Genomic DNA, 15,416 nt, shown 5'->3' on the forward strand with positions numbered 1-15,416 from the left:
GTATCTCCGTTGCACTGCGGACTTAACATCGTGGAGCCCGCGGCCCCTGGTTAGAGACCGACTTCGGGAGCTCCAACCGCGGGAGCTTCGATCGCCGGCTGTGGGAAATTCGATCGCCCCGACTGCGGATGCTTCCACTGCCCCGACCGCGGGAGAAAAGGATCTGTATCAGACATTCGTCGGCCCCACACAGCAGCAGCGCGAAGCTCTACTCCAAACGCACCAAACCTTTTCAAAAGATAGACACAAAAAGCTGGAGTAATTCAACGGGCAGGCAGCATCTCTGGAGAGAAGGAATGGGTGGCGTTTCAGGTCCAGACCCTTCTTCAGACACCTTTCCAAACTATACCTTTCCAAAACTTCAATTTGTCAATTGCACATTTTTTCTCGACGACTTTCTCTTTCAAATGTACAGTACATCTTACCAAACAAAGCGAAATGTTCCAACTCCGGCCAGCGTTGTTTAATTCTTGCTGAGGACTTCATCCATACCTCGCACCACGATCTGACACTGGGGCGCGTAATCAACAACCAAAGCGTTGCCAATGTGAACGTGAGTGGGTACATTCCCGATCGGATGCGTTGCGCATCGGAATTGTAAATATTGCCGATGCCTTTTCCGGCAGTGACACTCCTCTTTAAGCCCGACTCCATTAGTTCAAACCCGCCTGCTGCTGTTAGTGCCGCGATTCACATCGTAACGTATTGTAAGGTTAGTTTGACCGATCTCACCGTTCCTCCAGCCCATCCAAGCAGCAGTCCAGGGAAGAATAACCAGGCTTGGGTCGGGTGGGTATTGTGATTTCTGGGATTTGTGTGTGTTGTGTTGTCTGCCATTTACAGGAACTCTACTGTTCTCAGGGACAGATGGGGCAGCGAGGTTACACAAGAGACACGATGTATATTAAAATTGGGATTTTGTTTAACAAGAGCCCGCTGTGAAAGCGTTTACATTTCCACATTGTCCGCTCGGGTTTTCATCTGCTTTGGGGCAAGTGTTTCGACTTTTGGAGTAAGCCAAAAACAATGTATATCATCTGAGCGTAGTTTACTGACAATAGTTATTCATAATGCTGGCGAAGTTATGTTGCACGATTATGGCGAATGATTGAAAAGGGGCAGTTGCTTTTTGTTTAGCAATTATATATTTTATTCATAGAGCACACGGTAATACAATTGGGGTTTTTGTATCATCTTCAAGTGCGGAGCCACGCATAACAATCTTACAATATTTAGAAATTAATGTATGTTACCAATGCTAACCGAATCTAAAAGGTAATCAGTAGTTATGATGGGGGTAATTTTAAATATAAAATGACAAGACTAAAGCCTCTGTATTTGCTTTCACCTAGCATTCTAAACACAACTTATGAACTGAGAATGGAAATAGAAAAACAGGAAATAAATGTGATCTTGTCACCATTTGAGATGTGATGCAGGCCGACATAAAATGGCATCTGAATTTCCATGGAAGTGTGGCATAAATGGTGTAGGAGTGAATCTGGTAATTAATGGTTGTCGTAGATCAATATCGAGGAATGACTTTCATCACGCTCTCCACACAAACCATCAATCATCCCTTTTTACATTAAACTGTTTGGAGCAGCCGTGTTGGGAGTAAGGCTGTGTGGAAGGTAGGTGATTGTGGAGGAGGGTAGGTGCTACATGCTGTTCCCAAATCACTAGATTTGGGAACAGATCCATTAAATTAGAATTCTTTATTTATCAAAAGTGGGAAATGGAAATCAAGAAACCAGAAATCAGTCATTTTAATATCTCTCCTGCAGAAAAAGCACGAGGTTGTTATCACAAGACACCTGCGTGAACCTTGTGCGACTTGAGATAGTGAAACAAAGTCAACAGAGTATAGTAAAAAGTGATATTGTGTTTTATCTATTAGACTTCCTTTAAAAGTTATATGTGCTGAGGTTGTACTGTAAATAGATTTTCAGAAAGCATTTGATTAGGTGACATTTCAAAGGTTTGGTTCAAAGAGTAATTCGAAAAGGTAACAGGCCCTTCGGCCCAACTTGCCCATGCCGAACATCTAAGGTAGTCCTATGTTTGGCTCATACCCCTCTAAATCATGTACCTGTTCAAATGTTTTTTTTAATGTAGTTGCAAAAAGTATTAAGTCAGTATCTCAGGAGGAGCTTGTTGGCACGAATGGAAGATGAACTATTACCATGGCAAAAACTAGTTCACATTAACTGGTCTTTTACAATCATCGACTTCATTGCACTCATGTACATATAATAGATCAATAGCTGTTGCAAAATTAACATCTGGAGTGTTTCCAATGAAACATGTTACAAATTTGCCTTCTCCAGAGAGTTAGATTTAGCTCCTAGGGCTAAGAGAATCAAGGGATATGGGGGGAAAGCCAGAACGGTGTACTGATTTTGGATGATCAGCCATGATCATATTGAAAATGGTGGTGCTAGCTCAAAGGGCTGAATGGCCTACTACTGCACCCTAGTTTCTATGTTTCTGTTAGAGGTCTGGATTAAAATTGCACCTTACCCTTCCATATCTCTGTGTCTCCCTCTCCCCTGACTCTAAGTGTGAAGAAGGGTCTCGATCGGAAACGTCACCCATTCCTTCTCTCCAGAGATGCTGTCTGACCCGCTGAATTACTCCAGCATTTTGTGTCTATCAGTGTAAACTGGCATCTGCAGTTCCTTCCAACTGGCTGAACTTTATTGTCTTCCACCACAGTGAAGAATGCTGTGGTGGATGTTTGTGTTGGATTGTATTGTGTATTGTGGGGGGGGGGGGGGGGGGGGGGGGGGGGGTTCAACTGTATGGCTGCTGGTAAACTCATTTCACTGCACTTTAGTTGGTGCATGTGACGAATAAATTTGACTTTGACTTTGACTTTGACTTTGACTTTGACTTTGACTTTGACATACAACTTTTTCCATATCGTATCTCCGTTGCACTGCGGACTTAACATCGTGGAGCCCGCGGCCCCTGGTTAGAGACCGACTTCGGGAGCTCCAACCGCGGGAGCTTCGATCGCCGGCTGTGGGAAATTCGATCGCCCCGACTGCGGATGCTTCCACTGCCCCGACCGCGGGAGAAAAGGATCTGTATCAGACATTCGTCGGCCCCACACAGCAGCAGCGCGAAGCTCTACTCCAAACGCACCAAACCTTTTCAAAAGATAGACACAAAAAGCTGGAGTAATTCAACGGGCAGGCAGCATCTCTGGAGAGAAGGAATGGGTGGCGTTTCAGGTCCAGACCCTTCTTCAGACACCTTTCCAAACTATACCTTTCCAAAACTTCAATTTCTCAATTGCCATGATCATATTGAAAATGGTGGTGCTAGCTCAAAGGGCTGAATGGCCTACTACTGCACCCTAGTTTCTATGTTTCTGTTAGAGGTCTGGATTAAAATTGTACCTTACCCTTCCATATCTCTGTGTCTCCCTCTCCCCTGACTAATTGTGAAGAAGGGTCTCGACCGGAAACGTCACCCATTCCTTCTCTCCAGAGATGCTGTCTGACCCGCTGAATTACTCCAGCATTTTGTGTCTATCAGTGTAAACTAGCATCTGCAGTTCCTTCCATCACACGGACTTCTTACCCTTCCCATCTGCATGGGGTTGTGCCACTGATGACCACTGCAAATAAGTCAGAGTGTCTCTTTTTAGAATGTCCCTTCAAATATTTTCACCCCACTAGTGCCTTCAACTTTCACATCCTAATCCCTTTTACTGTAACTACCAAACTTTGACTTTTACCAAATGTGTGACCTACTTTTTTCAAATTTTAATTTTTCCTCTCTGGCATTGGTGTTAATTCTTTGATAGATTAAATTGTTATGCCCCTTGGTTGACATTCGCCATTGAATAATCCATTGTTCATGTCTGAGAAACGTTCTTCGGTGAAAACCCACCATGCCTTTTCACAGAAAGCTCGTCAAATATTTGTAGATAGAACATAGAAGAGTACAGCACAAGCACCTGTCCTTCGGCACACAATGTTTTTGTTTAACATGATGCTAAGACCAGCATCTATGTGCCTGCACGTAACCCATATCCATCCTTTGTCTACCTATTCATGTGCCTTTGGTAACTGCGCTGAGGAGGAGGGTTTCCTGGAATGTATCCAGGATGTGTTTTTAAACCAATATTTACATGAACCGACTAGAGGGCAGGCCATCCTAGACTGGGTATTGTGTAATGAGGAAGGATGAGTTAATGATGATAGACAATAAACAATAGACAATATGTGCAGGAGTAGACCATTCGGCCTTTCGAGCCAGCACCGCCATTCAATGTGATCATGGCTGATCATCCCCAATCAGTAACCCGTTCCTGCCTTCTCCCCATATTACCTGACTCCGCTATTTTTAAGAGCTCTATCTAGCTCTCTCTTGAAAGCATCCAGAGAACCTGCCTCCACTGCCCTCTGAGGCAGAGAATTCCACAGACTTACCACTCTCTATGAGAAAAAGTGTTTCCTCGTCTCCGTTCTAAATGGCTTACTCCTTATTCTTAAACTGTGGCCCCTGGTTCTGAACTCCCCAACATCGGGAACATGTTTCCTGCTTCTAGCGTGTCCAAGCCCTTAACAATCTTATATGTTTCAATGAGATATCCTCTCATCCTTCTAAACTCCAGAGTGTACAAGCCCAGCTGCTCCATTCTCTCAGCATATGACAGTCCCGCCATCCCGGGAATTAACCTTGTAAACCTACGCTGCACTCCCTCAATAGCAAGAATGTCCTTCCTCAAATTAGGGGACCAAAACTGCACATAATACTCCAGGTATGGTCTCACTAGGGCTCTGTACAGCTGCAGAAGGACCTCTTTGCTCCTATATTCGATTCCTCGTGTTATAAAGGCCAACATGCCGTTCGCTTTCTTCACTTTGTACCTGCATGCTTACTTTCATAGACTGATGAACAAGGACCCCCCAGATCCCGTTGTACTTCCTCTTTTCCCAACTTGACACAATTTAGATAGTAATCTGCCTTCCTGTTTTTGCTACGAAAGTGGATAACCTCACATTTATCCGCATTAAACTTCATCTGCCATGCATCTGCCCACTCCCCCAACCTGTCCAAGTCACCCTGCATTCTCATAGCATCCTCCTCACAGTTCACACTGCCACCCAGCTTTGTGTCATCTGCAAATTTGCTAATTTTACTTTGAATCCCTTCATCCAAATCATTGATGTATATTGTAAATAACTGCGGTCCCAGCACCGAGCCTCGCGGTACCCCACTAGTCACTGCCTGCCATTCTGAAAGGGACCGATTAATCCCTACTCTTTGTTTCCTGTCCGCCAACCACTTCTCTATCCATGTCAGCACCCTACCCCCAATACCATGTGCCCTAATTTTGCCCACTAATCTCCTATGTGGGACCTTATCAAATGCTTTCGGAAAGTCCAGGTACATTACATCCACTGGCTCCCCTTTGTCCATTTTCCTAGTTACATCTTCAAAAAACTCCAGAAGATTAGTCAAGCATGATTTCCCCTTCGTAAATCCATGCTGACTCGGACCGATCCTGTTAACGCTATCCAAATGTTCGGCTATCTCATCTTTTATAATTGACTCCAGCATCTTCCCCACCACCGATGTCAGGCTAACTGGTCTATAATTCCCAGTGATCTTGTGGTGCAGAACCCCTTGGGCAACAGTGACTATAATATGGTGCAATTCTGCATTAGGATGGCAAGTGCCATGGCTAATTCAGAGACTTGGGTCCTGAACTTGAATAAAGGAGATTTTGAAGGTATGAGACGGGAATTGGTTAGGATTGATGGGCAAATTATACTTAAAGGGTTGACAGTGGAGATGCAATGGCAAAGATTTAAAGACTGCATGGATGAACTCCAGAAATTGTTCACCCCTGTCTGGCGAAAAAATAAAAGAGGCAAGGCGGTTCAACCGTGGCTGATGAGGGAAGTCAAGGATGGTGTTAAACCCAAGGAAGAGGCATATAAATTGGCCAGAAGAAGCGGCAAACCAGAGGACTGGGGGAAATTTAGAACTCAACAGAGGAGGTCAAAGGGGTTATTTAAGAGGGGAGAAAAAGAGCATGAAAGAAAGCTTGAGGGGACTATAAAAGCATCATCATCGTTGAAAACATCAACATGCACGGTGCCTTACAATGCTATGTACGACAGTGATCGCAACTTCTACTGAAGGGTGGATGGCCGTTGGCTCGCAAGGAGCTCACCTTCCCTCTGACATCTTGTTTTTGGTCCTTCTGGGGGTCCACAGCCCCCTCCTCACCTCGCAAACCAGGTGGGGGAGACAGTTTAGTCGCCGACTATCCGATCATGGAGCAGGTAGCACGGGATTACATGTTACCTGTGGTGGGGGGAACTCACCCGACCTGACCTATAAAAACAGACTGTAAGAGTTGCTTTAACAATGTAAAAAGGAAAAGATTATTGAAGACGAATGTAGGTCCCTTACAGTCAGAGCCAGGTGAATTTATAATAGGAAACAAGGAAATGGCAGAACAGTTAAACGAGCACTTTGGTTCTGTCTTCACTAAGGAAAACACAAACAATCTCCCGGAAATACTAGGGGACTGAGGATCTAGTGAGAGAAAGGACCAAAGGGAATCCACATTAGTCAGAAAATGGTGTTAGGTAAACTGTTGGGACTGAAGGCAGAAAAATCCCAGATGGTCTTCATCCCAGAGTATTCAAGGTGGTGCCCTAAAAATCGTGGATTCATTGGAGATCATATTCCAATGTTCTCTCAACGCTGCATCAGGTCCTGTGGATTGGAGGGTAGCCAATGTAACCCCACTTTTTAAGAAAGGAGGGAGAGAGAAAACAGGAAATTTTAATAGCCTTAAAGGGTTGGTAGTGGGGAAGTGCTGGAATCGATTATTAAAGATGTTATAGCAGCGCATTTGGAAAGCAGTGATGGGATCAGTCAAAGTCAGCATGGATTTTTGAAGGGGAAATTGTGCTTGACTAATCTTTTGGAATTTTTTGAGGATGTAACAAGTAGAATGGATAAGGGAGAGCTAGTGGATGTGGTGTTTCTGGACTTTCAAAAAGTATTTTTACAAGGTCCCACACAAGAGATTAGTGTGCAAAATTAGAGCACATGGTATTGGAGGTTGGGTATTGATATGGATAGAGAACTAATTGGCAGACAGGAAGCAAAGAGTAGGAATTAACGGGTCCTTTTCAGAATGGCAGGCAGTGACTAGTGGGGTGCCGCAAAGCTCGGTGCTGGGACCCCAGTTATTTATAATATATACTAGACTAAGTGGGACCCGTTGGGTCCCAGCATCACACGGGAGGGCTGGTCCCCAAACGTAATATTCCACCTCTCCACCAATTCCAATATTAGTGGCCAGTGGCAGGGGGGGGGGGGGGGGGGGGGGGGGTCTGGAGCGCTAGTATTGGTGTTGTGGGCTGAAGGGACTGGTTTCCAGAGGGCGAGTTTGGACATTTTGGGCCGAATGGATTCTTGGGCTGGCGGCTCAGTCACTCACGCTTATTGTGCTGGTACCTCACGCACTCATGGCTGGTGGGCTGGCAGTTGACTCACGGCTATTCCTTGAAATTCCATTTCAAGCAGGGTGCAAGGCCACCAAATTCAAGTGCAGTTTCTTACCACTTCAAGCAGGGTGCAAGGCCACCAAATTCAAGTGCAGTTTCATACCATTTCAAGCAGCGTGCAAGGCCACTAAAGACAGCGAGTTGTGACCTCTCCCTACTCCACCTTGCAGAGACTGAGCCATGCCCACACTTCTGGGTTTTATAGTCCTCCCCCCCCCCCCCCCACCACCCACCAGAAGGGGTGTGGCCTTCATGGCGTGATTGGCAGGAGAGAGAATCTCAACATTTAAAAAAAACGAATAACTCTTTTATTTTTTATCGATGGGAAAAATCCTCAGCACCTGATAAGCGGAGGGGGACTCTGAGTAAGATGGCCAAAAAACACAGCCGTACGTGGTAGCGTTTCTTCTAAAATCAATATAAAGCGCGAACAGGAAGTGGTCAAGATTAGACTTTTAATTATATGGTAGGCAAGGTAACTTTAAGTAGGCAAGGCAACTTTAAGTAGGCAAAGCAACTTTAATTAGGCAAGGCAACTTTAATTAGGCAAGGCAACTTTAATTAAGCAAGGCAACTTTAATTAGGCAAGGCAACTTTAATTAGGCAAGGCAACTTTAATTAGGCAACACAGCTTTAGCATTTCCAAATCGTAGGCAACAGAGATTTAGCATTTTCAAACCTTAGACAACACAGCTTTAGCATTTCCAAGCTGCAAGTAACACAGCTTTAGCATTTCCAAACCAAAGGCAACACAGCTTCAGCATTTCCAAACCGTAGGCAACACAGCTTTAGCATTTCCAAACCAAAGGCAACACAGCTTTAGCATTTCCAAACCGTAGGCAACACAGCTTTAGCATTTCCAAACCAAAGGCAACACAGCTTTAGCATTTCCAAACCGTAGGCAACACAGCTTTAGCATTTCCAAACCAAAGGCAACACAGCTTTAGCATTTCCAAACTATATTTTCAAACCACATTAAGGGCACTGACAGATCAGTAAAACCACTCACATTTTAGTAGACATGTGTTCAGTGTTATTCACAGCTCAGACTGAGAGACGTGACCCTCTCGCTCCCCCATCTTGCAGAGACTGACTGAGGCACTTAACCCTTCCGGGTTTTATAGTCCCTCCAGAAGGGGCGTGGCCTTCAGGAGAGAGAATCTCAACATTTTTTAAACACTAATAACTCTTTTATTTTTAATCGATGGAAAAAATCCTCTTGTCCTGCGGAACGGGAGTAAGATGGCCAAAAATCACAGCCATAAATGGCAGCGTTTTTTCTAAAATCAATATACAGAACAACAGGAAGTGGTCAAGATCAGACTTTTAGTAATATAAAATTAACAATTTAGATGAGGGAATTAACATCTCTAAGTTTGCGGATCACACAAAGCTGGGTGGCAGTGTGAGCTGCGAGGCGGATGCTATGAGGCTGCAGGGTGCCTTGCATAGGTTGGGTGAGTGGGCAGAAGCATGGCAGATGCAGAATAATTATAAAAGGACCGGACAAGCTAGATGCAGGAAAAATGTTCCCAATATTGGGCGAGTCCCGAACCAGGAGCCACAGTCTTAGAATAAAGGGGAGGCCATTTAAGACTGAGGTGAGAAAAAACTTTTTCACTCAGAGAGTTGTGAATTTGTGGAATTCCCTGCCACAGAATTCCCAGCCACAGTGGAGGCCAAATCACTGGATGGATTTAAGAGAGAGTTAGATAGAGCTCTAGGGGCTAGTAGAATCAAGGGATATGGGGAGAAGGCAGACACGGGTTATTGATTGGGGATGATCAGCCATGATCACAATGAATGGCGGTGCTGGCACGAAGGGCCGAATGGCCTCCTTCTGCACCTATTTTCTATGTTTATATGTTTCTATAATGGGGGTAAATGTTAGGTTATCCACTTTGGTGACAAGAACAAGAAGGCAGATTATTTTCTGAATGGTTAGAAAAAAACTGCAGATGCTGGTTTAAATTGAAGGTAGTTACAAAATGCTGGAGTAACAGCGTGTCAGGCAGCATCTCTGGAGAGAAGGAATGGGTGACCTTCCTCAAGGTCTCGACCAGAAACATCACCCATTCCTTCTCTGCAGAGATGCTGCCTGACCCGCTGAGTTACTCCAGCATTTTGTGTCTCCCATTATCTGAATAGCGTCAGATTAGGAAAAGGGGAGGTACACACCCAGGTCTCGTTGCACATCAGTCACTGAAAGTAAGCATGCTATTACAGCAGGCAGTGAAGAAAGCTAAGGGGGTTTAATACAGACGAGTGTGAGTAGTTGGCCTTCATTGCAAGAGGATTGGTGTTTAGGAGCAAAGAGGTCCTACTTCAGTTGTACAGGGCCCTGGTGAGACCGCACCAAGCGTATTGTGTGCAATTTTGGTCTCTTAATTTGGGGAAGAACATTATTGCTATTGAGGGAGTACAGCGTAGGTTAACCAGGTTAATTCCCGGGATGGGGGGACTGTCATATGCTGAGAGAATGGAGCAGCTGACCTTGTATTCGCCGGAATTTAGAAGGATGAGAGGATATCTTATAGAAACATCTACAATTCTTCGAGGATTGGACAGGGTAGATGCAGGAAAAATGTTCCTGATGTTGGGGAGTCCAGAGCCTGGGATCACAGTTTAAGAATAAGGGGTAGGCCATTTAGGACTGAGATGAGGAAAACATTTTCACCCAGAGAGTTGTGAATCTGGAATTCTCTGCCAGTTCATTGGATGTTTTCAAGAGAGATAGATTTAGCTCTTGGAGCTAATGGAATCAAGGGATATGGGGCAAAAGCCGGAACGTGGTACTAATTTTGTATGATCAGCCATAATCATATTGAATGGCGATGCTGGCTCGAAGGGAAGAATGGCCTACGGCTGCACCTATTTTCTATGATTCTTTGATTGTATCCAAAGGACTCTTAAATGCCACTATCATACTTGCATCTCTCCCCCCCCCCCCCAACCTCAACTTCCAGTCTGAAGAAAGGTTTTGACTCAAAACATCACCTATTCTTTTTTCCAGAGGTGCTCCTGTCCCGCTGAGTTACTCCAGCTTTTTGTCTCTCCGGCATAAACCAACACCTGCAGTTCCTTCCTACTCATCTTTAAACATTCATTATGGTGCTTACAGAGTACTATGCTTACATATCTATGGTGCTGCTGCAAATAAGAATTTCATTGTTCCGTTTCGAGACAAATGAGAATAAAACACATGGCTTCATGGAAAAAGCAGAGTTGGTGAGAGGTGCTGGTGGAACATTGCTTATCGGGCTGGAGACCTTTCACTAGCGGTGTGCCGCAAGGATCAGTGCTGGGTCCATTGCTATTTGTGGTTAATATCAACTAGAGTATTTGGATAAGAAAGTAGTTGTATAAGAAAGTTTGCAGATGTCACTAAATCGGATGGTAACGTGGATCGTGAAAATGATTATTGCAGCAGATTCTTGATCAGCTAGGCAAGTGCTCTGCAGAATAGCAAATGGGGTTTCATACAGATGAGTGTGAGTAGTTGCACTTTCGGAAGTTAAACTAGTGTACGAATTTCACAGTGAATGGCAGGGCTCTGGGAGGTGTTATAGAGCAGAAGGATTTAGAAGTGCAGCTACATCATTCCCTGAAAATGGCATCACAAGTAGATAGGGTGGTTGAGAAAGCTTTCGGTACATTAGCCTTCATCAGTCAGGGTATTCAGTATAGAAGTGGGGATGTTATGTTACACTTGTACAGGACATTGGTGAGGCCACATTTGGAGCATTGTGATCAGTTTTGGTCATCATTCTATAGGAATTATGTCTTTTTCTTCTTGCGTATGGCATGCACAGCCTAAAGTTGTAGGACAACTTGTTCTATTTGATCTTATTTGATTGTGCACGCCGGGTTGATTGCATTCGTCGAAACAGGGCGGACCACGTGAAGGTTGCAATCTCCCACCCCATCTTTCAGCTGGAAAGAATTCAGTGCATATTTACAAGAATGTCACAAGGACTGAGCTATAGGGAAAGGTTGAACAGGCTAGGAATTTATTCCTTGGATTGTAGGAGGCTGCATGGTGATCTTATAGAGGTGTATGAAATGGATGGTAGGATGAATGCACAAGTACTTTACCCAGAGTAGGGGAATTAAGAACCAGGTTTAAGGTTATGGGGGAAAGATTTAATAGGAACTTGAAGGGGCAACTTTGAGACACTGGGGATGGAGGGTTATGGAACAAGCTGTCAGACGAGGTAGTTGAAGCAGGTACTATAACAATAATTAAGGAACAGTCACAAAAAAAGTTGGAGTAACTCAGTGGGTCAGGGAGCATCTCTGGACAAAAGGAATAGGTGAAGTTTTGGGTTGAGACCCTTCTTCGGGTATCTGAATTAAAGACATTTGGACAGGTGCATGGATTAGAAGGGTCTAGAGGGATATTGGCCAAACATGGGTTGGAGGGATTCGCGTAGATGGGGCATAAGGTCACAAGTGATAGGAGCAGAATTAGGCCATTCAGCCCATTGAGACTACTCCTCCATTCAATCACCTCTCTCTCCTAACCTCATTCTACTGCCTTCTCCCCATAACATCTGACACCCGTACTAACCAAGAATCTATCTATGCACCTTGATCCGCTGGAAAAGTTCAGCCAAAGAGCCTGTTTCCAGGCTGTATAACTCTGTGACTGCAACTGCAGTTAGAGAGTCAATGAAGGCATAGAAAGCGTCTAGATGGGTTGTGTGAATATTGGAACACGGGTGAAATTGGGCTTTGAATGGAAGGGGAGAGAGGGTTGAGGCTAGATGGGTGCATTGTATCAGGAAGGCTGTATTGTCAAGGATGCCTGTCAACCAGGGTATTCCCCTTTCCCTCCTCTATCTTCTGGGATAATTTGCATGAACTTGAAAGCTTGGATGTTCAGATTTAAGGATAACCTCTTTGTTTATATTAGCTTTTTACCACAACCAGAGAGCAGTGCTGAACTACTACCTACCTCTTTGGTGACCCTCAGACTATCCTTGATCGGACTATGCTGGCTTTACCTTGCACTAAACGTTGTTCCCATATCATAAGGTCATTAGGTCATAAGTGATAGGAGTAGAATTAGGCCAATCGACCCATCAGGTCTACTCCGTCATTCAATCATGGCTGATCATGTATATTTACACTGTAATGGTTCGATTTTAATCATGCATTGTCTTTCTGCTGACTGGATAGCACGCAAGAAAGGCTTTTCACTGTACCTAAGGTACAGGGGATGATTTTTAGAATAGAATAGAATAGAATGCCTTTTATTGTCATTCAAACAGCTTGGTTTGAACAAAATTGCATTTTCTACAGTCTTAACAATTACAAAAGAACCCAAGACCCACACTTAACACAATTTACACAAACATCCATCACAGTGAATCTCCAACACCTCCTCACTGTGATGGAAGGCAAAAGTTTTATCTCTTCCCTTGTTATTTTCCCGTGGTCCAGCAGTCCAACTGCAGTGTTGAGGCGACTGAGGCTCTCGATGTTAAAGCCCCTGGCGGGCGATTGTAAGTCCCGCGGTCGTTTAAGCCGCGCCGGGCGATGTTAGGCCCCGCTCCAAGTCATTTCACCCCGCGATTGCAGCGGGAGAGTTTGCCGTTGCGGGAGCTCCGAAAAGTGGTCTCCCACCAGGGACCTGCGAGCTCCCGATGTTCCTGTCTACAGGGCCTGCGGCTGGAGCCTCTGAAGCTCCGAAGTCGTGTCGCAGCCGTGTGCCATCACAGCTCCTCCCGTTCCGAGGTCGGCCAGTTCCGCGATGGCAGGTCCGCAGGCTCAGCGACTGGAGCCCTCACGTTAGTTCCGGCCGGAGGATGCCAGCTCCACAATGTTAGGCCAAACGACAATGGAGACAATGAAAAAGTCAGGTCCCCGAACAGGGAAGAGATTAAACGGTTTCCCCCCCACCCCCACACATACACACAGCTAAAAAAATAATAAAACTAGAATCAAAACATACATTTATCAAGACAAAAATTTAAAAAAGACAAACGGACTGCAGTCGAGCCGCTGCCGTTAGGCACTGCCACACCACTGGTAAACTGAACTATAATGAAAAGTAGGCTCCTGAATCAGTCACTTGTTTCACAACCCTTGCCCAGTCTATCACAGTCTTCTCACTTCTTAGGTATGAAGAATGAGGGATGAATGCGTCTATATGGGATAGGATGATGGGTACAATACATTAGATTGATATTAGATTGTGTTGTTAAATGGTAACTGAGGAGAACACAATTTGCACGGGCAAGTTATTTGTGAACATGGGAAGTGACAGGTGAGTAGGATTATACTGGGCAAAGTATTAAAGAGAATGGGGCGTGAAAGGAGGGCAGGATTAGACTGGGATGAGTATTAAAGAGTTTCAAGGTTCAAGGTTCATTTATTGGCATTCGATAAAAACATGCTTCCACATGAATCATGAATGAAATTTGTACTCAGGTCCAAGCAGTGTAATAGTGCAATAAGACATCAATTATTAAAGATGTTATAGCAGCGCATTTGGAAAGCAGTGATGGGATCAGTCAAAGTCAGCATGGATTTTTGAAGGGGAAATTGTGCTTGACTAATCTTTTGGAATTTTTTGAGGATGTAACAAGTAGAATGGATAAGGGAGAGCTAGTGGATGTGGTGTTTCTGGACTTTCAAAAAGCCTTTTTACAAGGTCCCACACAAGAGATTAGTGTGCAAAATTAGAGCACACAGTATTGGAGGTTGGGTATTGATATGCATAGAGAACTAATTGGCAGACAGGAAGCAAAGAGTAGGAATTAACGGGTCCTTTTCAGAATGGCAGGCAGTGACTAGTGGGGTGCCGCAAAGCTCGGTGCTGGGACCCCAGTTATTTATAATATATACTAGACTAAGTGGGACCCATTGGGTCCCAGCATCACACTGGAAGGCTGGTCCCCCGACGTAATATTCCACCTCCACCAATTCCAATATTAGTGGCCAGTGGCGGGGGGGGGGGGGGGGGGGGGGGGGGGGGGGGGGTGGGTTCTGGAGCGCTAGTATTGGTGTTGTGGGCTGAAGGGACTGGTTTCCAGAGGGCGAGTTTGGACATTTTGGGCCGAATGGATTCTTGGGCTGGCGGCTCAGTCACTCACGCTTATTGTGCTGGTACCTCACGCACTCATGGCTGGTGGGCTGGCAGTTGATCACGGCTATTCCTTGAAATTCCATTTCAAGCAGGGTGCAAGGCCACCAAATTCAAGTGCAGTTTCTTACCACTTCAAGCAGGGTGCAAGACCACCAAATTCAAGTGCAGTTTCATACCATTTCAAGCAGCGTGCAAAGCCACTAAAGACAGCGAGTTGTGACCTCCACCTTGCAGAGACTGAGCCATGCCCACACTTCTGGGTTTTATAGTCCTTCCCCCCCCCACCTCCCACCAGAAGGGGTGTGGCCTTCATGGCGTGGTTGGCAGGAGAGAGAATCTCAACATTTTTTTAAAACGAATAACTCTTTTATTTTTTATTGATGGGAAAAATCCTCAGCACCTGATAAGCGGAGGGGGACTCTGAGTAAGATGGCCAAAAAACACAGACGTACGTGGTATCGTGTTTTCTAAAATCAATATAAAGCGCGAACAGGAAGTGGTCAAGATTAGACTTTTAATTATATGGTAGGCAAGGCAACTTTAAGTAGGCAAGGCAACTTTAAGTAGGCAAAGCAACTTTAATTAGGTAAGGCAACTTTAATTAGGCAAGGCAACTTTAATTAAGCAAGGCAACTTTAATTAGGCAAGGCAACTTTAATTAGGCAAGGCAACTTTAATTAGGCAACACAGCTTTAGCATTTCCAAATCATAGGCAACACAGCTTTAGCATTTTCAAACTGTAGGCAACACAGCTTTAGCATTTCCAAGCCACA

At 44.8% G+C, this 15,416-nt stretch overlaps 1 protein-coding gene across 1 annotated transcript in view; it reads left to right on the forward strand.

Annotated features, from left to right (window-relative positions):
• The first annotated feature begins 263 nt into the window (after positions 1 to 263).
• LOC116980776 (NXPE family member 3-like) overlaps positions 264 to 15,416 on the forward strand; it is a 37,280-nt gene continuing 22,127 nt past the window's right edge. Inside the window, exon 1 of the mRNA XM_033033358.1 lies at positions 264 to 712. Coding sequence (XP_032889249.1) covers positions 611 to 712 — 102 coding nt within the window. The 5' untranslated portion in view covers positions 264 to 610. The remainder of the gene's footprint in view (positions 713 to 15,416) is intronic.

Source organism: Amblyraja radiata, chromosome 14, assembly GCF_010909765.2.
Source record: "Amblyraja radiata isolate CabotCenter1 chromosome 14, sAmbRad1.1.pri, whole genome shotgun sequence".
NCBI classification, from domain to species: domain Eukaryota; kingdom Metazoa; phylum Chordata; class Chondrichthyes; order Rajiformes; family Rajidae; genus Amblyraja; species Amblyraja radiata.